The 22,249-nt window shown below is 46.6% G+C and overlaps 6 protein-coding genes across 6 annotated transcripts; 5 read left to right on the top strand and 1 right to left on the bottom strand.

Moving 5' to 3' along the window:
• Window positions 1-6,932: 6,932 nt before the first annotated feature.
• Window positions 6,933-7,828, bottom strand: TrAtP1_010959 (uncharacterized protein; the record flags this gene model as incomplete). Its single annotated transcript, XM_066114920.1, has 3 exons — window positions 6,933-6,956; window positions 7,023-7,733; window positions 7,790-7,828. The coding sequence occupies 3 exons, from the start codon at window positions 7,826-7,828 to the stop codon at window positions 6,933-6,935; spliced, it is 774 nt and encodes a 257-aa protein (XP_065971017.1).
• Window positions 7,829-8,188: 360 nt separating this feature from the next.
• Window positions 8,189-8,864, top strand: TrAtP1_010958 (uncharacterized protein; the record flags this gene model as incomplete). The annotated part of the gene is made up of 3 exons (XM_066114919.1): window positions 8,189-8,269; window positions 8,349-8,432; window positions 8,484-8,864. 3 exons carry the CDS (start codon window positions 8,189-8,191, stop codon window positions 8,862-8,864), a joined length of 546 nt encoding a protein of 181 aa, XP_065971016.1.
• Window positions 8,865-8,987: 123 nt separating this feature from the next.
• On the top strand, window positions 8,988-10,738 carry TrAtP1_010957 (uncharacterized protein; the record flags this gene model as incomplete). Its single annotated transcript, XM_014092389.2, has 3 exons — window positions 8,988-9,422; window positions 9,476-9,749; window positions 9,797-10,738. The coding sequence occupies 3 exons, from the start codon at window positions 8,988-8,990 to the stop codon at window positions 10,051-10,053; spliced, it is 966 nt and encodes a 321-aa protein (XP_013947864.2). The 3' UTR covers window positions 10,054-10,738.
• Window positions 10,739-10,917: 179 nt separating this feature from the next.
• Window positions 10,918-11,211, top strand: TrAtP1_010956 (uncharacterized protein; the record flags this gene model as incomplete). Its single annotated transcript, XM_066114918.1, has 1 exon — window positions 10,918-11,211. The coding sequence occupies one exon, from the start codon at window positions 10,918-10,920 to the stop codon at window positions 11,209-11,211; it is 294 nt and encodes a 97-aa protein (XP_065971015.1).
• Window positions 11,212-16,384: 5,173 nt separating this feature from the next.
• TrAtP1_010955 (uncharacterized protein) lies at window positions 16,385-19,425 on the top strand. Its single transcript, XM_014092386.2, has one exon. It carries the CDS (start codon window positions 17,121-17,123, stop codon window positions 18,690-18,692), a length of 1,572 nt encoding a protein of 523 aa, XP_013947861.2. The 5' UTR covers window positions 16,385-17,120; the 3' UTR covers window positions 18,693-19,425.
• Window positions 19,426-20,429: 1,004 nt separating this feature from the next.
• Window positions 20,430-21,554, top strand: TrAtP1_010954 (uncharacterized protein). The gene has a single exon (XM_014092385.2). The coding sequence runs from the start codon at window positions 20,801-20,803 to the stop codon at window positions 21,416-21,418; it is 618 nt and encodes a 205-aa protein (XP_013947860.1). The 5' UTR covers window positions 20,430-20,800; the 3' UTR covers window positions 21,419-21,554.
• The last annotated feature ends 695 nt before the right edge of the window (window positions 21,555-22,249 follow it).

Genomic DNA, 22,249 nt, shown 5'->3' with positions numbered 1-22,249 from the left:
AAATTATTAATAGTTTATATATATTAAGTAATAGTTTATTAGTTTATAAGGTATTATATATATAAGTTTTAGATTATATATTTTATATTTTTTATATAAGTTTTAGTATTTTATTTTTATTACTTATATTATTTATATTTTTATTTAAGAGCTTTTATTAAAATATTTTACTAGTTATAAGCTATTTTTACTAATATATTTTTAAATTTAATAATATTATTTAACTAGTAATTACTTAAAGCTTAGCTTTTATAATTAGTATTATATTTTAGGATATTAAAAATTAATATTTATATTCTTTAATTTTATATTACTTATAAAATCTAGTAACTATTTAAATAAAAGTTATTAATATATAATAAATTATACACTAAGTAGTTAATATAAGATAAATTCCTAAGAGATAAACCTAATAAATAATTCTAGGTTTATATTAGTAAAGTAGTTAAGAAACTTAATAAGTAATATAAGTAATAATAAATAATATTACTAGATAGTAAAAGTGTAAAGTATATTATAATTTTAATTTTATATTAATAATTAGTTATTTAAAATTATTTTTAAGTAAGTATAAAAAGTATATATATATTTTATTATTTACTAATATTTACTTTTTTAAAGTAAATATTTTTTATATTAGGAATTTATTTATTAATATTTACTTTCTTAAAGTAAATATAATCCTAATTAGCTATGTTAGCTAATAGTTTCTTTATTATATATACCCTGTAGGTTTATTTATTATAACCATAAGTTATTAGGTTATAACAGATAGCTAGTTATAAATAGCTTTAATTTTAATTATTAAATTTATTAATTAATTAATAAGTTTATTAATTAATTAATTATATTATAAATTTTAAATTAATTAATTAATTCTGGGGACTAGAATTAACTTGATTAACTTAACAGCAGCGCTAGAGACACCCCTCAAGAAAAATCGACTATCTGGCGCGGCTACGGTTCTCCCTCCCCCTTTTCTTTTTCCCTAGAACTTTCTTCTGTTAAAGAACCACACTAATAAGAGAACCCTTTTGGTGGCTGGTGGCGTTCTTGGATAAAACTCAGATGCAGCATGAAAGTTTAAGAATAAAGTGGCGGCAATACGGGCCTCCCCTTAAGTATATAAGTGCCTATATCTCTCCCCAATAGCGGAGGCATTTTATTTCACATAGTACATCGCTTCAACTTTGATTTCTATATCTATATAAAAACCACAGCACACGGCCCATCTTCAAAATTGCCTCTCTAGCCAATAAGAACATCATGGCTATACTTAGTCTCGTTTATTCCGGTGCGACTCATGTTCTACTAATTGCCAGTACCATAATGTGGGCAGGGATTCAGCGAAAAGTCATTCTGCACTTAAAAGCAGCATTGGCTAGAATGTGCCGGAAATTCCACCCTCAAAAATACGAACCTTCGAACCGCAGTTTGACAGAAGTTGATCACAGCGAGATCAGCGAAGGAGCCTTATATCTCGCCTTCTACTGGTTACTGCACTTGAGCATGTATTTTTCTTTTGTCAAAGGTGGTTCATCTATTGAGTCACAATCCATACAAGCGACAATTATCAGCCTGGTTCCGCTTGTTATCCCCTATAAGTTCTATCTCAAATGGCCTGTTATATCAAGGGGACTTCTCATGTGCTGGGCTCAGCTCTGGCTTCAAGGCATACATGTGTGGCTGATAGGTATGGTGCCCCCCTCTCGTCTGCGTGATAGATTTTGAGCTAATATGTAAACTCTCCCCCAAGTCACTATCGTTAGTACTTTCAGTATGTTATGCTTTTTCACATATATGGCGTATGCCCTCTGGATTGTTACCGGCAAATTTGAGGGAGCAGAACTCCGAAGTCGGCAATATTCTAGCTTTTCGGAAATAGGAAATCTGGAGTTCCAATATCAGCAAATTTTGATGTTTTATGAAGAGGTTAATCCAGAGTCCCGGAATCGAAAATATTCTAGTTTTCTCGAAGAACTCAACTCGGAGTCAGCATGTTATCTTAGGAAAATTATACCCAAGGTCTGGGAGAAATTATTCTGGGGTCAAGGCATAGAACACTCCTTCTAGGCGGGCTGTGTTAATTAGAAGAAAAGTGAAATATAACAAGATGGGTTTGATATTAGTTTGAAATTTTATGTACGCAAGCATTAATAAGCCTAAAATGTGATTAAGGCTAGGTACTCCTTCACTGCTATATACCTTGCAGTACCAATGTTCCAATCTCTCTTCCTCTTTCCTTACAATCCTACCAGTGTCAATGGTGCTGGGTCAAGATCTATCACTGGCAATAGTGAAAATCGTTCGCCATGATATTTTATAGGCGAAAAGTGAACAGAAATTCAGGTTCTATACTCGTTATAGTAAAGTCAAACGCGCGACGCTCAACTTTAATGCGGTTTCGTTTAGTCAGAGGGTAAATGATGTGAAGGACGGTAGCCAGCGCGACTATTACAGTCTTGCCAAGAACCTTTTTCTTTTTTTTCTTACCATATTAGTATTAAATATTATTTGACATAAGTAAATGAAGTATAGCTGTTGGATACCAGCTGGATAATTGTCATTAAGGGTCTTCCAAGAAGACCTCAAGAGAGTTAATAGATTAACATTTAGCTCTGAATAAAAATGCTAGTAGAGACTTGAACTTTCCTAATCTATAGCGGGTACTATAATTCTGTACAGGATCTGTATTTTTTCATGCGATGTATGTAGCATGTGTGTATACACCCATCTTATTCTAGGAGCTCCCAAACATCTGAATAACGCTGGTAACCTTTGAGGGTATGCTGGATGCCCAGTTTGGCTATTCATGCGCCCTGAGCAGATCGAAGAAGATGAGCCTGATATTTATCAAGAAGTGGAGCATTGGGATAGAGTAGCATCTATAGGCAATGCTCGTGTTATTGGGGCTATTACAAATACACAACTATTGAGAGAAAAGGACGTTAAAATTAAGTTTTAATACCCAGATGTCCATGATAGGTTGCTAGAGTAAGACAATCAAAAGTGGCCCCGGTGGCCTCAGCTTCCTGCTCAAAACTTGGGTTCGCCCTATTGTGTCTATTTAGATGTTACGTGTCCAGATGAACTGTATTAAAGAAGGCGCGGACCAAGGTATTCAAGGGCCAGCTGTTCCTCTCTTCCTCTTCCTCTTCCTCTTCCTCTTCCTCTTCCTCTTCCTCTTCCTCTTCCTCTTCCTCTTCCTCTTCCTCTTCCTCTTCCTCTTCCTCTTCCTCTTCCTCTTCCTCTTCTTCTTCCTCTTCCTGTTCCTGGTCTATCACTCCTATATTATTCTCAGCCCTTATGCCCAGGTCTGATCGCGGACTTGTATAGTCAGCCACCGCGTTCCTTATGAAACGATACGTTTCCCGCTCATAGCGCCACTTATTCTGCTGTAGCTGGGTCCGCGTTCTCTTTCGGTCCTCTGAGGTGGAAGAGCCTTCCAAAATTGGATGGGCCATGGGCATAGGGCCCTTGTTTAGAGGAGCGTTGAAGGCACTCGTGTCGCCTGTTATCCGAATCCGGGCTATTTCGTGATTGATAATGGTTCTCAAATGCCATTGCGACCTACCCGGCATTGCCCAGTTGGGTTTTGTTTTTTCAACAATCTCGAGTGTCCATTCGATAGCCTTTTGTTCAGGCTTTGTTACTACGTCTTGTTCACTTATCCGAGACGGAAAAAAGGTCATTGGCCGCCGATAGTCGTTGAGCATTTTCGTAGTTTTGTCGATACCAATGCCTTTCGAAGACGAAAACGCCATTGGCCATCGACCATCATTAAGCCATTTCCCAAACTTGTCGATACGAAAGCCTTTCCGAGATGAAGAAGAGGAGATTGGCTGCTCATCGTCCAAATCCATATCCATAGAATCGTCCAATTCTATTTTCATAAAATCGTCCACGTCCATTCCCATAATTCTACAGATGCCAAGGACAGTCCCGGCCAGAATTTTTCCAATAGGGACAGCAGACAGTTCGTTATCTTTCCAGATGGAGTCGTCAAGATAAGGAATGATCTGAGCATGCAATCTGATGGTAGTAACGCTCCCAGGAAATCTTCTTTGGGAGTAGGGTATATCCTTGACTATGGCATTCGTAAGCTTTTCAAGAAGCTTCTTCTTCTCCTTCCTGACATCGGGAAATGTAGGCAGCTCCTCATCTCTCATTGTGCCGATCTCATCCAGATTTGAAGTATTGCTTTCGGGTAAAGTCTCGTAAGCAACATCGTTAAGATTCCAGGCAAAGTCTGGAGGCGGAACCTCATCCATGCATAAAGTATTGTTTTCAAGGGGCTCTTCGTAGGCGACATCGCCGGTGTCCCAGGCGAATTCCGGACGCAGAGTCTCTTCCAGACTTGAAGTATCGCTTTCAGTGAGTCCCTCATGCGGGAAATCATCGATATCCCAGGCAAAGTCTGGAGGCGGAGCCTCTTCCAGATTTGAACTATTGCTCTCAGGGAGCTCTTCATGAGCGAAATCATTGGTTTCCCAAGAAAAATCTGGCGGCGGAGCCTCATCTAGGCATGAAGCATTTGCCTCGGAAAGCTCCACGTGGGCGACATTGTCGGTGTCACAAGAAAACTCCGGAGGTAGAGCTTCATCTGTATATGTGCAATGTGGAAGAAACCCAAAATTGGCTGACTCTGAGAACAGGTAATCTTCTGAATTTGGTTTCCGATCGCCCTGTAAGATTCTGAGTGCGACGATGCTTTGAGTAGTCCCGATAATAGAAGCCAGATTTTCCGGATCCCTTCCATTAAAGTTTTGGATGGAATGGGAGCCTCCTCTCTGGAGCAGATTCCTTAATATTACGTATCTTCCCATGCGAACAGCGACATGAACCGGGGTGTTTCCTCTGTTGTCTTGCGCGTTGATTGGCGCACCGGCTTCCAGAAGTGCCATGACCACTTCGATAGAGCCATTGATTATGGCGCAGTGAAGGGGGGTACCGTACTTGTTGTTCCTCAAATCTAGAGGCTGGTTGTGTTTCAGAAGACCGCGGACAAGGTCCAGCTCTCCTCGCAGGCATGCCCTGTGGAGAGTGTTCATGCCATACTTATCAGTATGAATAACGGCGCTGCCTTTGTTGACAAGAAGTTCAAGATTGGCCTCAGATGCGCAGCAATGTAACGCAGTTCTCCCCAGATTGTCCTCAACTTCGAGCAAACCGATCCGCTGCTCCAATATCCACCTCGTCGCGCGGCTGGAAGGCCCTGTGACGGCGAGATGTAGTAGAGTCATGCCGAGATGATCGCGAGATGGTTTTGTTTGGGGGTTGAGATCTTTGGTGTGTTCATTGATTAATTGCAATATGGACAAGGCTTCAGGAACGTCTCGTCTAGCTGCGAGCTGCGCTGCTAGATGAATCGGAAGATTAAACACGGTTGGGTCCTCTGCTGAGGCCAGTTGACGTGACGCAAGCTTGGGCTCAGCACGCAAAAGCGCAGCAACCACGTCATAGTCCTGGAAGTCAATGGCCTGCGTGAGTGCTGTCATGCCGCTCAGAAGAACCGTCTGGAGACTCTGGACCTTGCGAATGATGGCAACAGTTTTGTCGAGCTCCGCTTGTCGCTGAGCGCCATGCATAGCAAGACGCTCTAGTGATGTCGAGAAAGGCAGAGCACATGCTAAAGGGCAAATGGCTGTCAGGGACTCTTTCGGCACTAACGATATCAGATAAAGAAGGATCTCGCTGCAGTGATATTTGGCTGCCATATGAAGTGCTGTCCATTGTACTCTCAGATCTCCGGCCGGAAAGTCCTCTTTGCGGTAAATGTAAGATAAAGGATCCGCACCGAGGATTATCAAAGCCTTAACTGCAGGTAGACTGTTGACTGAGATTGCGGCCCCTAATGGGGTCCCAAGTAATTGTAGGGGCCATTGATCGTGAGCCTTCCTCGGGCATGAAAATGGTAAGTCTGAGTGAAGAGGGACTTGCCCCGCAAACTTAGACTTCAACATCTTCGCCATGGCTTCTGGGTTCTCCAGCATGAAGAACCAATGGAACATTGTGGACCCATCGATGGTCGAAGAGTTCGGATCTTCCTGTTGAGAGAGGAGAGATTCGAGCATTTTTGAGTCACCGTCAATGCAAGCCTGTATCACAGGGGGCAGACTATGAGGTGAAATAGTTGACCGAAGAAGTTTCGAGATCTTTGTCGTGTAGGGTTCTGACAGCCCCGTAGAGTCCAGGTTCATCAGCGTAGCAAAAGCTACCGCGACCGGGTGCCCTTCTTCTTGGGCTATTTTCGCATATTGGCTTGCGGATGCCGGACTCCGTGGCGTACCGAAGCCGACATGGTGGCAGAGAGCAATTTGCCATGAAACCAAAGAGTTGTCCTTGGCATTCTTGTTGGCGTGTGTGCGCTTGAGCGCCTGAAATATCTGCTCTTCGTGTCTCCAGGGAATTTCACGGCCATTTTCAGACCGAAACATCTGCCACATGTTAGTCCCTCTCACAAATTGTATATATATATAGTTATCGTACTTCAAACGTAGGAGATGGGCTTTCGAGGTGAAGCGCAAGTCCTGACTCGAGACCACTTATACCAGTATCACTTGCATGTTTGTTAGCCAAATTTATCATTAACCACAATAAAGTCGACTTAAGAACACTCACTTCCATTCTGTTAGTAACGGGAGGTCTTCCAGGTTGGTAATTCGCTTTGTGGGATCTTCTTGAAGGGTGTAACACAAGGTTGCGCGAATCAGCACATATTCTGGCTTTCCAGGCACTGATGCCATGGCATATCGCCTCACATCAGCCGGATTTAATCTCTGCTCCGACATCCGCGCTTCTACCTCGGGCCATCTCCTCCTGCTGTAGGAGAGGTGATCTTCTCCCAGGAGGAAGAGCTCCCAGACAAGCACGCCGAACGCCCAGATATCGCACTGTGGCATGGCGTCTCGGTCGATAGGAAGGTATCTTGCTCATGAACCTCTGGCGCGTTGTATCTGTCCACCGGTTAGCGTATGGCAAACCATAAAGAAGGACCAGAGCCTGTACATGAACGTTCCTACATATCTCATTGTGCCACCGTGCTTGCTGGACTTGTCGTTCAAAACCAGGGCATGACCGAAATCGGTCAGTTTTGCGAGGGCCCCAGCAGGCCGATCCCAGGAGTGGAACACAAGGACATTGTCGAGCTTGACATCACCATGGACAATACCGCATGTGTGAAGAGCAGAGAGGGCTGAGGCCACGTCGCCGGCAAGAATCTGCAAATCCCGTCGCGGGATTGGCGGCGACGTGGAATTTATATATTGCCGTAGCGTTCCTTTCGGGGCATACTGGACGAGGATGTAAGGCATGACTTGGCCGCCGTTCATGTTCCAGCCGTATCCGAAGACAGAAGGAAAGTTGGGGTGATTCTGTAAGGGTCTGTGTCTCAAGATCTGAAGCTCCAAAATTACTGCGCGCAGCCGCCGGTGAGATGGCTGGTCGTCCAATGCAGAGTTTGTCTTCAGGTGTTTGACGGCGAGGACTTGATTCGCCACGACGCAGCGTTCGACGAAGTAGGTCGCGCCCTCGCCTACCTTCTCCTCCCTAGCAATCTCTTCATAGCGGTATCGACGAACACCAAGAGCATTGACGGCCCGGATGACATCATCAAGGCCATGAAGAAAGTGGGTTTCCTGCTCAGAAAACTTGGCGCAAGTCAGGCTGGATATGTTTGTCCGAAGTAGAAATGTATTCCAGCTGAAAGTTGATGCGACCGACGCAGCCTCATCCTGGCTCGGGCAGCATTAAGTCAGTAATGAACTAAGCCTCTTGAGATGATTCTTACTTTGCCACAGACTACACAGTCTCTATTGTCGTCTGCCATTCTCGTAAATGCGTCACTTTCAATACAACATTCAGAAAATATGGGCTATGGAAGGGGAAATTGAAGCTGAGCATAACGACTGTTAACCAGCTCTAGTGACAGCATGGCTCATTTGAAATCACAGGACGCTATTTGCCGCTGTCTGGCCACATACTTTACCTAAGGCATACATGCATACATACAGTCGTGTCGGAAGATGTTTGGCCAGCCTCGCCATGGAAACTCTCATTGCATGTACCCCGCCTCGACAGCGGAGCCCTGCCCAGGCTCATGTATATTATAGAACATCATCAGTCTCTGCAGCAGAACAAGATTCCCCCAAAAAATTCATATTTTGATAATTAGGGGGGCAGAGAAACCATGGATCCTCTCGCTATTGCCGGCTTGACCGTCTCAGTTCTGGACCGACTATGGAAAGTGGGAGAAGCAACCGCGGAACTGGTCGCAAACTATCGAGATTTTGATGAGGCGAGCCTTATCCAAACAGCGCATCAAGAAAGCCTAGCTAACGCTTGAACAGGATAGCAAGGCACTAGAGACCAAGATCAAGGACGAAAACAATAGAAATCGAGCATTGAAGATGCTCTTGTTTGAGCCATCAAGCGTGCGTCCAACTAATCATCTGCTTGCTCTGGTGTGTGCTCACATTTCGCAGATCTACGGAGGAAAGTCATTATTCGAGCAGTTTGACGCTGATGTCCAGGACCAGATACGTATCTTCCTGGAAGAGGCAGTAGTGGTTTTGGATCAAGCATACCAGCTCCTATATCAATGGCAGCAGACGGCGGCAGAGGGCAAGGATTCCAAGATACCTGAGAAACCACCAAACAAAATATTCTCCAGCTTTAAGTTGAAGCGGAAGCCTCTAATAGCCTCTAGGCCCGCTTCTCCAGCTCCAAGTGATGAGTCCTCTAAATACCCTAGGCCGTTGCAACGACTGTGGTGGTCATTTCGCGATAAGAAGCGGCTTGAGTCCATTGTTCGAAATTTTGGCGAACTGAATAGCCGGATACATGAGAACATCAAGCTCTGGTGACTTGGGACTGCAATAGGGGTGGACCTGCAGCATCTCCGACGGCTTGAGAATGACCATAATTCTCGGGCCCTGGGCTTCAACATTGATGCCAGGCTCCAGATCGCGGCATCACAGGTTCAGGATATGTCTCAGAGCCTCGAGATCAAGGATGTTGAGCTCTATCAACGGCTCAAGGATGTGAAGAGCGTGGAGGATCGATTTGGAGTCCTGGAATGGAGAAACAAGCCAATGCTTGTAGAATATCGTCCTTACCAGACAGGGTCCCCTGTTGCGGTCGAGATGAGCAGCAGGACTCGGTATCTCGTGAATAATTTGGCTAATCTATTACACCAGCCTAAAGAAATGGGTTTCCGAACGCCATACTGCGAGGGCTGGGTCTCCCAAATGCAGCACAACCGTGTGGCCTTTATGTTTGTTATCCCTGATGCGGTCGAACCCACCCCTGTGAGCTTGCTGAGCCTCTTGTCCAGCGAGTCTCCGCCTCCAACGCTCGGCCAGAAATTTTGGCTTGCGGCCAGGCTCTCCAGGTGTATATCCCAACTGCAGCTTGTTAAATGGGTATGTGTCCTACATCAACTAGATGATGCTCTAGACGGCTAATTATCGAAAAGGTCCACGAGAGTTTCAGAAGCGAAAACGTCCTTTTCTTCTTAAAGAGTGGTTGTGGGGAGAAGAACGCTATATCCATATCTCAAGTCGATTTAGCAGAGCCCTGGGTTCTAGGCTTCGAATTCAGTCGCCCCGAGACGTACTTCACTGCAGGACTTGGAGACACATGCCTGGCCCGAGACATCTACCGCCATCCGGACCGCCAACAGAACCCCACGCAGCCATTCACCAAGCTACATGACATCTACGCCATGGGCGTTGTGCTTCTTGAGATAGGTGCGTGCCCTTTTCTAATCCAATGAGCCTGGACTAATCTCTGGCAGGTCTCTGGCAGCCAGCCTTGGCGCTCAAGAAGTCTGGCTTTGCTCGTGTACAGACGAAGACAATCACAGAGATTCTCATCCGTCATGCAGAAAAGCGGTTGGGAGCTAAGATGGGCGAAAAGTACCAGGCCGTCGTTCTTGCTTGCTTAAGAGGCAATTTCCAATGTTCTGATGATACGAAGGAAGACTTAAAACTACAGGAAGCCTTCCGATCGCAGGTTGTTGATGTTTTAGAAAAGATTGCAGCCTGCATGTAATACGCTAGACCACTAACTAGGTGCCCATTTTGAAATGAAAGGACCAAAACCAATGTTACAATAGAATGAAGGAGTTATTATTCAGCACCCCAGTCTCGTTTGCCAACACCCCAGCCGTGGTAATGCCACGAATCTCTAGCTATTCTACTGCTTCTACTGCTTCTAAGTGTATATAACAGTTTCATATATAGGTAGACTAATAGCCTTGAAGCCATAGTTGGGGTGCTGAATAATAGTTAGGTAGAATTATCTGTGTGGGTGTATTATAATAAGGGGTCATTAGCGCCACTTATATAACTGATTCACCACTGGGCCGTAAAAGAACACTTGTCCAACATCACAGCCTGGAAAGAAGAGGTGAAATCTGACCTTACACAACTGATCACAATGGACCCAATGAATGTCAACATCCCAGAAATGACCTCAAGCTACCCGGCCGCAGACGTCTGGAGAGAAATGGCATCGTATGCTTGACAGGTCAAGCTTGAATGTAAAAGCGTTGTTCGACATGGTGATGTCAGTCAAGTTTGTCAGGATGGTTGATTACCGGATTGATGTATGGAGACTTTTGGATATGGTGTATTTTTGATGTGCAAGATCAAGAAAATCGTAGGGGCCAAAAATTCGAGCAACGGGCGTTGTAGCGCCGGGCTCATAACCTGTTGAAAGGAACGTGAGATGAATGTTGATTGTTCTATCTAGAAACTAGAATGCAGTCTGGTAATAGAACTAGAACTAAGTAACATGTAGTGACGTCATGTCAACGTTGTCACGTTGACCCGGTGACTCCGGTGGCAGTTTCCATCAACAAAAGATACTGGAGATGATGAATGGACGCGCGATCTGGCGAAGATCAAAATAATCATGGACGACAATGAGCGTCACAATGGAAACCAAACGTCGGGAAGAGACATCGACAATCTTACCGCAAAAGTGGACCAAATCTTTGACATGATTGGAAAACGCGACACCAACATCAACCAGACCATCCAAGCCAATCAAAAGGAGCTTGCTACGAAAATAGACACTGTTGTTGACATTACCACCACGCTTGGAGAAAGCATTGATGGAACCATTGAGGCAACCGGGACTAGACTTGGACAGGTTCTGAATGTTGCACACAAAGACCTAGCTACCAAGATAGGCGAGCTCACTTAGATATGCCTTTAGCATTAGCTTTTGTTTCGTCTCTCACAATTGCTTGGGGCAATACTCTTTGAGTCTGGCTATTTTATATTAGCTATTTGTAGTCACTGCTATGAACTAGTGTGCCTAGGTAGGTTAGTACTCTATACTAGATGCATATATAGGGCAAACTATGTCCTGAACCTAATACATACGACCATAGGTAGTGGAAAACTCGGGGTCCCATCAAGCACTTCTCTTGAGTGCAATGTCTTCCACCTTTTGCACCTAGTAGCTCTAAATCTAAAAGAGCATCAACCGGCATCTCATTATCGCTTGGCACGGACGTGCCCAGGATGTAAAAGACGGCAATCCGCGAGAAAGTCTACTTCACAGCTCTGGGAATGTTCTTCCTTTCGGATTCAGTGTATCGCCAAATGTCATTTCAACGACCTCCACCCCAGTATATTCGAAGCAGGTCTGTGATCAGAAGCTTACATAGACCAAGCCAGAACTCTGTTTCGCCGAACTCGAAACGTGCAGAGGCTGTCATTCCCCTTGCGGTGCAAAGTATGGCCTGGTTGGGATGTCAAGAGCTAAAAATTGTTTCTTAGTCATCGATGTGCCATTTGGGAGGTCTTTTCTAAGCACTTTAGAATGGTTTTTATAATCGAGCAGTGCTGATAGTGGCCGTTACATTGCTACGAGTCCATAACTGTCTTCACAACGGTCGAACATTTTGAGCAATAAGTTAATAATATAATATGCAATCGTTTCCTGATTATTCTTATATCTAGATAATACAAATATTCATGTCAATCCCCCCTTCATTGTGATTTGGGTGCAATAGCTCTCCCTTGGCGTTGGTGGTACAATACATATGCAAAATATACTGCAGCAATCGTTCCAATAACGAAGATGTTTCCTGCCATAATTAGTTTAATTCTAGCAACCAGAATTTGGACCTTACCTATGATAAAGCCAATAAATCCTTCAGCGACATTGAAGAGGTTTCTGAAAATTCCCACAACCAATCCCAGGGCTGACTCGACCGCGCCAAATGCAGTGGAGAAAACTCCTTTGAAAATCTCAACGATCGAGGCGATCAAGTTAGAGAAACCTTTGATGATGTCCGACATGTTGTAGTATTAAACGTTTCGGGGTTGTTGGATAGTTAATAATAGGTAGTATTGTACGTGTAGTAGGTACGTAAGATACTTAGTGTGTAAAATATGGGATCAGATACAAGAACACATTCTTCGAAATAAACGATGGTTGGACTCATTATATTACCTGGTCAATCCCAAGCGGCTACATCGACTACATCATAGCCTTTCCATATGCTCATGGATGTGTTACTGGCCAATGCTTATGACGTCAATTGTACGTGCGTTGCCTCGTCTTGACTTCCAACTTTTAGGTAGCTGTGGTAGCGTAGTTTAAACCCTCACAGGGTCAAGCCGATCTAATTGTCGTCACCAATTAATTATACGGCTGTTGCTCATCAGATCATCTTCATTGGATCGAAACTCGTTCGGAGCATTTGTTCACCCTCTTATACGCTGCCAATATTGTATCATGTCAGCCTTGTTGGATCCGCTGCTGTACAGCTAGCGCGCATACGGCACCACTGTCCAAGAATGACGTTATGCATTTATAGAAATGATGACGGCTCCGAGAATTGCAATTTAGTTCCCGAAGTTTAGATCAGACCTCCAGTAATGGAATAATGAGTCCTGCTGCTGTCAGACTTGACGGCGTCGCGATGATTTACCGTGGAAAAATAAATTCCAGCTGGTTGCGAACCCGAACGGAGAGTCGTGTTAGCATTTATGTCTCTGCGCTGCTATACGCCAGGTCTCCCATGCGGCTAGCATATCCTCCAAAACCCTTGTTCATGGGCTACGGGGAGAAATGCAGCCATTTCTCCGAGTCCAGCCATAATAAAGACGGCGCCTACCATGAGGTATGCGATGAGAAGACTCCAGTCCTCGGGTCGCCCTCCGATAGGGCTGTTCCTGAGCTGATAACGAACCCTGTGCCGGTTGCACAAGCAATCAATAGAGAACACTAAAACTTGGTGGGGTTTGAACTCGCGCTTCAGTTGGTTCAGTTCCGCGCCTCCTCTGGCTCGGGTCGCTACATTCTTCACGAGACCATCTTGGTTCAGCTTTCCAATATCTACGAAGGTTGCCAATTGCAACCTTCCTTGCGGAAAATCTCATTGGTCATCAGCTTTGGATGCTCATGGTTTGTAATGCTATACATGCGCAAAGGTGAAAATCTTGGAATGTCGTTCTACGCAAGAGTACGTTTTAGCTGTAATATAAGTGCTTCTGGCAGTCAACAGTATCACATACGACCATAGGTAATGGAAAATTCGGGGTCCCGTCTGCTCCCCCATAGACAAGCCATTAACCGGCAGATTAGTAGTTGAGTGGGTGACCATCAGCGAACACCGGCTGTTGTATGTTTTGTTTTTTTCTTCCCAAGTCTCCTAGGATTATATCTATATAAGGAGACTCAGCACTAAACCAAGCACATACGACCATAGGTAGTGGAAAATTCGGGGTCCCGTCTGCTCCCCCATAGACAAGCCACTAACCGGCAGATTAGTAGTTGAGTGGGTGACCATCAGCGAACACCGGCTGTTGTATGTTTTTGTTTTTTGTCTTGATTTTCTCTTTTTGCTTCTTCGCAATATTTTTTTGTTGTATCTTAAAAGCGGTGCGCTAATGCGGCTGTTGGAGTTTGGAGGGGTGTGTCACATGACGCATTGCTTACATACATATGTACTCGGATATCCTACAGACTATCACATGTGTTATTAAGAACAACACGTTGAGGAAATATTCTTTACCTTCAGATTAGATGTCATCAGTGTACTAAAAATGGTGGAGTGATTTAAATTAAAGCATGGGATTCTAGTTAGTTATTAATTTGAGTTGAGTTTGGCTATGTTGCGAGAGTTTGCTGAGGCAACAAATAGAGTTACATGGGTGGTTAACCTAGACGTCACTCGGATGAAGCAAAAAAGAGGAAAAACAAATAGCACATGCTCTCTTGAAATGCCAAGGCACGTAGGTAGTCTATGCTTTAAGGCATCTAGCCATTGGCACTCGTATTCGCAAATCTCTTATAGTATCGCTTTTCGGAACGCGGGTTAGAAGGGGGAAATATCAGGCCACTTAGTGAGCTTGACCACAAGACGTCGGAAATTGTAGCAGATCCGATGAATCCCATTTGCCAATGAACAGCCGAGAGAAACTATTGGGACCAGAGGATAAAAAGGCTAACGGAAGTCGTCCGGAGGGAAACTTTTTGTTGGGCTGCCATGACTGATCGGTTTTGATCGTAGGGCGGGTCGAGGTCGTACAAGTGCGGGTTCGTTGACATAGGGAGAAGGGCTTGAAGCGTGTAACACCCCGTAGTACAGCTGCCAAGCCGTCCCTTTTCCCCCCATCGCTGTTTCTCACCGCAATTCCAGCTGGATCTTATCAGATGGGAGATTAGATTACTGGAGAGCTGCTGAGACACGAGGCCGCGTTGTGTTGAGGTAACACGGCCGCTGTTGCAGGGTATCACCGAGTGTCGTACTAACATTGAAGCTGCTTCACCGATGACATTCATGCAATACTGCCTTATTCTGCTTTCCTTTTGCTGGTACTAATTTGGGGGCGCTTGGCATGCACTATGCACAAGATATCCTCTATGTTGGGCTAGAATGCGTTTGTGTGGCATGATTTGTTTGCCAGCATTTGCGTCCTTGGCTACCTACCTATCCGATTGGCTTTGGCTGGTAGGAATGGGATAGTGAGATGAGCAGCAAATGGCACATGGCAAATTATTATCACAGAGTACAAGCGGAGTATGAAGGCTCGTACTGCTACTATTTGCTAACACAAAAAAAAAATACCGAAATCGGCATGCTTGAATCAGAGACACGTCCGTGATGTTGGGCTCCGCAAAAGGAGATGTGCCCGAGCAAACAAGCAGGTGCGATTAGATGGGATTGATAAGATGGATCAGATAATTCGCTCCCACGCAGCATTGACCCCCATGCCCTTCATGCATGGCCGCAGCGTCCTTTTTTTTTTTTGCTTGCTGTTCTCTCCCTTTGGCGCGCATTGGGCGGTTTGGGAATGGCGCAAGCGGCGTGCTGATTGGCGTAACGCGAAACCAACCCCCGGAGAAGCACAAGCCCAAATACGCCCGTGTCCAGTTGGTACGTACTGTACGGCAGCCCGGTTTTTTTTCTCTTCTTTTTTTAGTGCTATTTGTTCTACTCCATAGAAGGGGAAAACGTTTTCCATTTGTGCCGCTGCTTGCTCCCAATGTTTAGTGGTGGCAAAGACAGTTCCCGATCGATTCAGCCGAGACATCGATACTGCTGTGGCTGTGGCCGCTTTACTGCGTAAACTGAAACTGCAGAGGCAAGCTCGCATCGAGATATAGGAATCAGAGATCAGCAGCTTACTGTTTTGGTCGCTTTTGCCGCTTCCTGCCGCTCCAGCAAGCGATGGGTCTCCTGGAGAGAACCAGGTTTGAACCAGGTCTAAAAGGCGCAAAAAACCCGACAATGTTGGGGGTCCCTGCAAAAGATGGGGCGGGGGATCCGGCGATCGGTGCAATTGATGCTGCTCCTACTCAGTAACTACTATAGCAGTAGGGACCCGGCTTAACGCGGAGCAATCTCTCAATTGGCATTCCAGGGAGGCGAGAAAGCAACAGAACGCCTCCTCTCCGGGCAACAAACGCGGGATGCCCACAGCGTCGTGGAATGTGCGACAGCGATGCGTCATTGATTGATAAAGAGCGGCAATGCGCCCGGCTCTTGCCACTGCGCTGCTGCACTGCACTGCACTGCACTGTGTGCTTTTCGCTCTGATTATGCCAGCACTAGTAATGCGGGTGCAGTGCAGCGTGGGAACATGAAGTTTTTATCAATCAGTGCCCAGCAATCAATCATTCATCATTAGCTCATCGTGGCGCTGGTCGCCCGCCAATAATCGATCACGGCCAGCTCCACCGCCCATCCCAGCACGGTCATCCCGCCAATCAGCAGCGCCCATGGCCTCTGGGACAGGGAGCCTTTCCTGGTAATCAATCTCTGGGCTCTTCTAAGCACGTCGAAAATTGGGCGGGTCGAGTGGGCTGCTCCGTAGAACGGACGCTGGGGTCAGGTCAATTGAATGCGTAAAATATTCGAATAAAAACTGTGTCTTTGCCTGCGTGTGTGGCTCGGCGCATTTTTCTAGCGGGCTTCCCCATCAAACAGCAAAAGCCTCGGATAAGCCGTACTCGGGATTTTTCCCACCCTGCCAGCCTGCCTACTCACTCGCAGCAATCCTTAAACCTCTGCCGAGCATCAAACCACCCAACCTCGATTCTCGTACGACTCAATTTGTCCCCTTGGACCGCTCACCGCATCCGTGCATGCGTCCCAATCTCCCGGGTCATTTGCATCTTCCGTTACTTCGTCTCTGCAGCCCCGGATTCCTCTGTCCTCTTTTCCTCTAGCTGCCTTGGCGGACGATTCCGATCTCACAACCTAAAGAGGCGCAGTGCCCTCTGTTTGCTGACTCTTACAACCTTTAATCATTCTTCTCCTTCTCCTTCACTCCTTTCTTTGTCTCTTGCTCGACCTATCGAATACATCCGTACCACGAGAACAAAAATGCTGCAGTCTGCTCGAGTGCAGAACCTGTCCCTCGGGACAAACGAGGCGATCCACACTGCTCCCAAGGCGGAGTCTATAGCCCCCCTCGTTGACCTACTCGGACGAATCAGACGACCAAGATGAGCCCATTCGGGTCGAGCAGCCTCGTCAGAGACGCGCCTCAACGAGACTGATTGCCCAGAGTGCTCGTGACATCCAACGCATCACGGGAGAGACGACGGCCGAGTTTGTCACCCGCTGCTGTGGCGGTGGCTGCTGCTTGATGGGCGGCGCGAGACCAGCTGGCATTGAATACGAAAAAGTCACGGAGCCCGATAATGACGCCTATCGGTCCCTCGGCCTCAAGATTGGCGACATCCCGGCCGCCCTGACCAAGCTGGCCGACCTCCCAGAGCAGACCATCTCATTCAGCTCGGTCCCCAAGCCGCCGAGCCCATCCTCTCCCACAGATTCTGCAATCTCTCTGGAGCGCGATAACGAGATTGACAGCACCAGGCTCAACAAGATTCCACTCGAAAAGTTCAAGACTGTTGACACGACCATTCAGCCGCCGCGATTCGTCCAGCCTCACCCTCCATATAACGTCTTTCCCGCCAAGATCCACACGGCGCGCGAGCTCACGAAGCCTGGTGCCGAGAAGCGCACTTATCACTTCGACCTGGATATCACAGATTACCCCGAAGAGGAAGACAGCGATTTCAAGGTCGGCGGTGCCATTGGCGTCATGGCCCCCAACTCTGAGGCGGTTGTCGAGGACGTCTTGGATGCCCTCATGGTGCCACGCTTCCTTCGAGACAAGCCTGTGCTGATGAAGACGTCCAAGGGCCGATGGCCTACCGTGTGGGGAGACGACAAGCCCCGTGAGCTCGTCACGACTCGCCGGGATTTGCTCACCTGGTGTGCAGACCTCCAGTCATATCCCCCCACCAAGCCACTGCTGCGAGTATTGGCCGAGCACGCTGCCGCAGACAACGAAAAGAAGATTCTCAGCTTCCTTTGTGCCGCTGAGGGACAAGGGGCTTTCTGCGACTTCCGATCTGGTCCTGGCATTTCCATTTCTCAGTTGCTGCATGCCTTCCCTAGCGCGCACCCACCCATGGACGAGCTGCTATCAGCCCTGCAGCAGCTCATGCCTCGCTTCTATTCACTTTCCAACGACCCTCACGATACGTTCCAGAGGGGTGACCAGAAGCAGCATCGCCTGATTGAGATCGCCGTCACGGTTCATGAGACTGGAGACTGGCGCGAGGGAGCTCGAACGGGCGTGGGCTCTGGCTTCTTTGAGCGCCAGGCCCGCAAGTTCATCAAGGCCCAAGAGGCCGGTGAGAAGACGGAATTCTACATTCCCATGTTCAAGGGCCTGATGGCGAACCCATTGGCCAAGCAGTTCAACGCCGAGGGCCCGATGTTGCTGATTGGAGCCGGCGTGGGCATTGCCCCTTTCCGAGGCTTTGTGCAGCGACGTCTGAAGCAGGCCAACTGCGCCAACAAGGTGTGGGTGCTGCAGGGCATTCGAGACTCGCTGGTAGATGAAATCTACAGTGGCGAGTGGGGTGTCCACGAAGATGAGGTGAAGAAGGTGGTACAGAGCCGCCGCGGCGAGGGCAGATACGTGCAAGAGGAAGTCCGAAACCAGTCCGACCTGGTGTGGAGCATCGTCAACGCCGTTGATGGCCGCATCTTTGTGTGCGGCAGCTCCAAGGGCATGGGCGAGGGCGTTGAGGAGGCTCTTGTGGACGTGGCCATGGCCAAGGGCAACCTTGAGCGCGAAGAGGCTCGGAATTTCTGGCAGCTGAAGAAGGAGGCTGGTCAGTACATTGCCGAGACGTGGTGAAGTGTTTCAACTTCTCTTTTACCGTCAACTTTTGCTTGAATCGCCTTTTTCTTTTTGTGAAACGTCTTGGAGCACTTTATCATTTACAATTTTCTGCATTTTCTCTTTTCTTCTTTTTCTTTTCTTTTACCATACTGGCTCAGCATTTGCATATGGGAAAGATTAAAAAAAAACAAATTGGAAGAGCAAAAACATGAAATCGGTCAGACCCCTGCCGAAGGGGCCAAGTTTGGAGACATTACCAGGCGAGGGAGGGGGAATATATAACAGCTCTACTAGAACGACAGGAGTAGACAAAAAGCACTGATCTGGGGCGCAAGCAACCCGGGGAAAATAAGTGTTATGGGAGGGAAAACAAAGCATTACGGAGTTTGAGTTTTTTTTCTTTTTCTTTTCTGTTTGTTGGGTTTTTACATACTTGATTGAATGAGCATGCCTGGGAAATGAAATGTTTGGGTGGGCATGCCTCTGTGGATGGGAGAAAGCGTATATACTGGTAATTGAATTGTCTTACTTGATGTCTTTTTGGAAACTATCGGTCTGAATGAGGTGGGATAGGCAGCCTATACCAAGAATTTGAAAATCCGTCTTCTCAGATAACGATTGTCCAAATTAGGAAACTTGACACGTTTAATTGGTAACGACGCTGTAAAGGGACTGGCGTGAAGTGGGATGAGACTTGGGACGAGATGATGCATAGAAGACGGAATATGCTGCCATTGGAATGGTTACGATTGGGTTGCAGTCAGTTGTCAACTTTAATATCGGCTGTCTATTAATTCTGTTTAAATACGACCATTTTATCTACTTTGAAGCGCGGAATAAGGGGCGGTATTGATGTCATGTCCGGTAAAGAAGAAGCTTTACAAGACCAAGGATTCAGTTAATCCGTATTTCCATTATTGAACGTGTACCAGTAATAGCAGCGCACATGTAGTTTTCGTAACATTTCGGTTCCTATCCAATGAAGGAACATGTTACACGCATGCCCCTGTCAACTCTAAATGATAGCATTGCACGGACAGTTTGTGCCGTCATAACAGCCGTTTGCGCAAACCTCGAGGCTTATAAATGCTTAGTTAACTGATGGGAAATCAACTGGCTGCCCTTTTCTAATCTAATTCCTCGCTCAATAGCGCGCGGCTCTTTTTGCGTTTTAGTGGGGCTTTTGTATTTCCGCATTAGCCACGACCCCTGTCAATTATGGAACTTCCGAGGCCTGAAGCTTTGGGATTTTTGTTTCTTTTGTTCCGCTTACATGATATGCCTTATGTATGCATTTATGATCTTCAAGTAAGCTAAAAAAAAAAAAAAAAAAGTCTTAGGTTGAGTGGTTTATTGCTTTTGCTATCAAGTGAGTGTATAAGGCACTTTGTATCTATGTAAATCGGGTATGCGGAAAGAAGCAGCCCCCACCAAAAAAAAATGAGGGAAAGGTTACATGGCGAGATAGTTTCTTTCCGACTCTTGCTTGATTTGTAGGGCAAAAAAAAGGAAAGAAAAAGAGAATAGGCTATCCACTCGGCACTTTCGCAGTACTATGTGATGAGTGTGTGTGTGTCCTAAACTTCTGCGGCAACTCGCCTGTTTCGGCTCAAAGATATGTTGCCATTGAACCCAAGTGGAGCCCTTTTTTTCGGCAAGGGGAGGGAGTGGGATAAGCTTCTGAGAGTGCTTTGGTCATGATGTCTAATGCGCCGGAGTGCCAAAAAAGTTGTTCTCCATTCTTTTTTTTTTCCCGTCCATGGCGTCTTCTTTCGCCTTCTAGTTTTGAAATGCTATCATGCTAGTAATTAATATGGGTTTCTTTTTTTTGCCGCGTGGGTCAGGGGTTCGGTCGGCTGGCTTGAGGCGATCGCTTCTGGGTTTTCAACGACTTATTGCTCGGAGTTAGCGAGGCACTCGAGTTGAAATATCTATATAACCATCCCCCATCCTCGTTGTCGTAGTTGACACTCCGCTCTAGACAAGAAACAACATCTTCTGCAAAGCAAACCACCGCAATCATTCAGTTCTCTCAGCTTCTCAGCTCATTTCTCTTTGTGTCCAACCTCACAACCTTCAACTCTTCTCTCAACCAAAACAACAACACCACAACAAACGTCACAATGGCCGCCAAGCTCTCCGCCGATCTTCTCTTCCAGATGGCCAAGGTCCGTCGCTCCATCTACACCCTCAACAAGGACCTCCCCATCTCGACCTCGCGCATCCACGAGATCGTCAAGGACGCCACCCTGCACACTCCCTCGTCCTTCAACTCCCAGACCAACCGCGCCGTCGTCCTCTTTGGCGGCGAGCACGAGAAGCTGTGGGACCTCACCTCGGAGACGCTCAAAGGCATCGTCCCCGCCGAGAACTTCAAGGCCACCGCCGACAAGCTGGCGCTCTTCAAGGGCGCCGCCGGCACGGTGCTCTTCTTCGAGGACACCTCCGCCACAAAGGCCCTGCAGGACAAGTTCGCCCTGTACGCCGACCGCTTCCCTACCTGGGCCGTCCACTCGCTGGGCATGGAGCAGCTGCTTGTCTGGACTGCGCTGGAGCTCGAAGGCCTGGGCGCCAACCTGCAGCACTACAACCCTCTGATTGACGACAAGGTTGCTGCCGCCTGGAAGATCCCCGCCACTTGGAGACTGGATGCTCAGCTTGTCTTTGGTGGCAAGTCTGGCGAGGCTGGCCCCAAGGAGTTCCAGGACATTGACGAGCGTGTCAAGGTCTATGGTGCTTAAGCGCAAGGGAGAAACGATGAGGATAATGAAATTTTTGGGAATGAAAATGGATAGCAATGCATAAGCTGGAGTTTTTCTTTTGATTGAGCTTATCATATAGATAGATACCTATAGATATACAATTCAAATTTTTGATAAAAATGATGATGCTGCTACTGCTGCTGCTTTGGTTGTGACCGTGTCGATACTGAAATCTTGGATAGCATGCAGAGCTTGGAATAAAGGTAGTCCTGTACGACATTTATGTATAGATATACATCATGCTAGCATATGCTCATCATCAACTTCAAGAACTATAGACTGCAATGCCAACTGTTTGGCTTCCAATATAGTCATACGACTTATAGAAACGTCGTCCGAAGTGAATGCTGCAGTGGCCCACATGCGAGATCCCGGCATGACGATCAACGCGGCCCGATGCTAGGTAATCTAGGAATGAATAAAAATAGCTGCATTGCCAGATCTTGGAAGACAATACTACCTGGTATCCCAGTGTTTGAGTCAAGGAATGATTGGCTCACCGTGTCCCCTTAGTCGATGCTCCTTCAGGGTGGAACTCCTCAAATGGTAGGTCGGGATTTGATTCCCCGTTGGGGAGATTCGATGGGGCTGGAACATGGTAGTTTGCGTAATGCTTACGTTGATTTGGCTGTTGGAATATGTGTGTAGAATTCATGCAGGGCGTGCTAAGTAACGAGTGTCTGCGAGTCAGAGCTGGTATTAAGGGCGGTTGGGCGGATGAAGCTGGCTTAAAGCAAGATGCCGTCTATTCTGATTGGTCTATGCGCCTCTACGAAGCATATGATGATGGATTACAGACGAGGCCCATGG

This window comes from Trichoderma atroviride, chromosome 6 (assembly GCF_020647795.1).
Source record: "Trichoderma atroviride chromosome 6, complete sequence".
Classification (NCBI taxonomy): domain Eukaryota; kingdom Fungi; phylum Ascomycota; class Sordariomycetes; order Hypocreales; family Hypocreaceae; genus Trichoderma; species Trichoderma atroviride.
The sequence above is the reverse complement of the archived record's forward strand: the minus strand, read 5'-3'. Positions and strand labels throughout refer to the sequence as shown.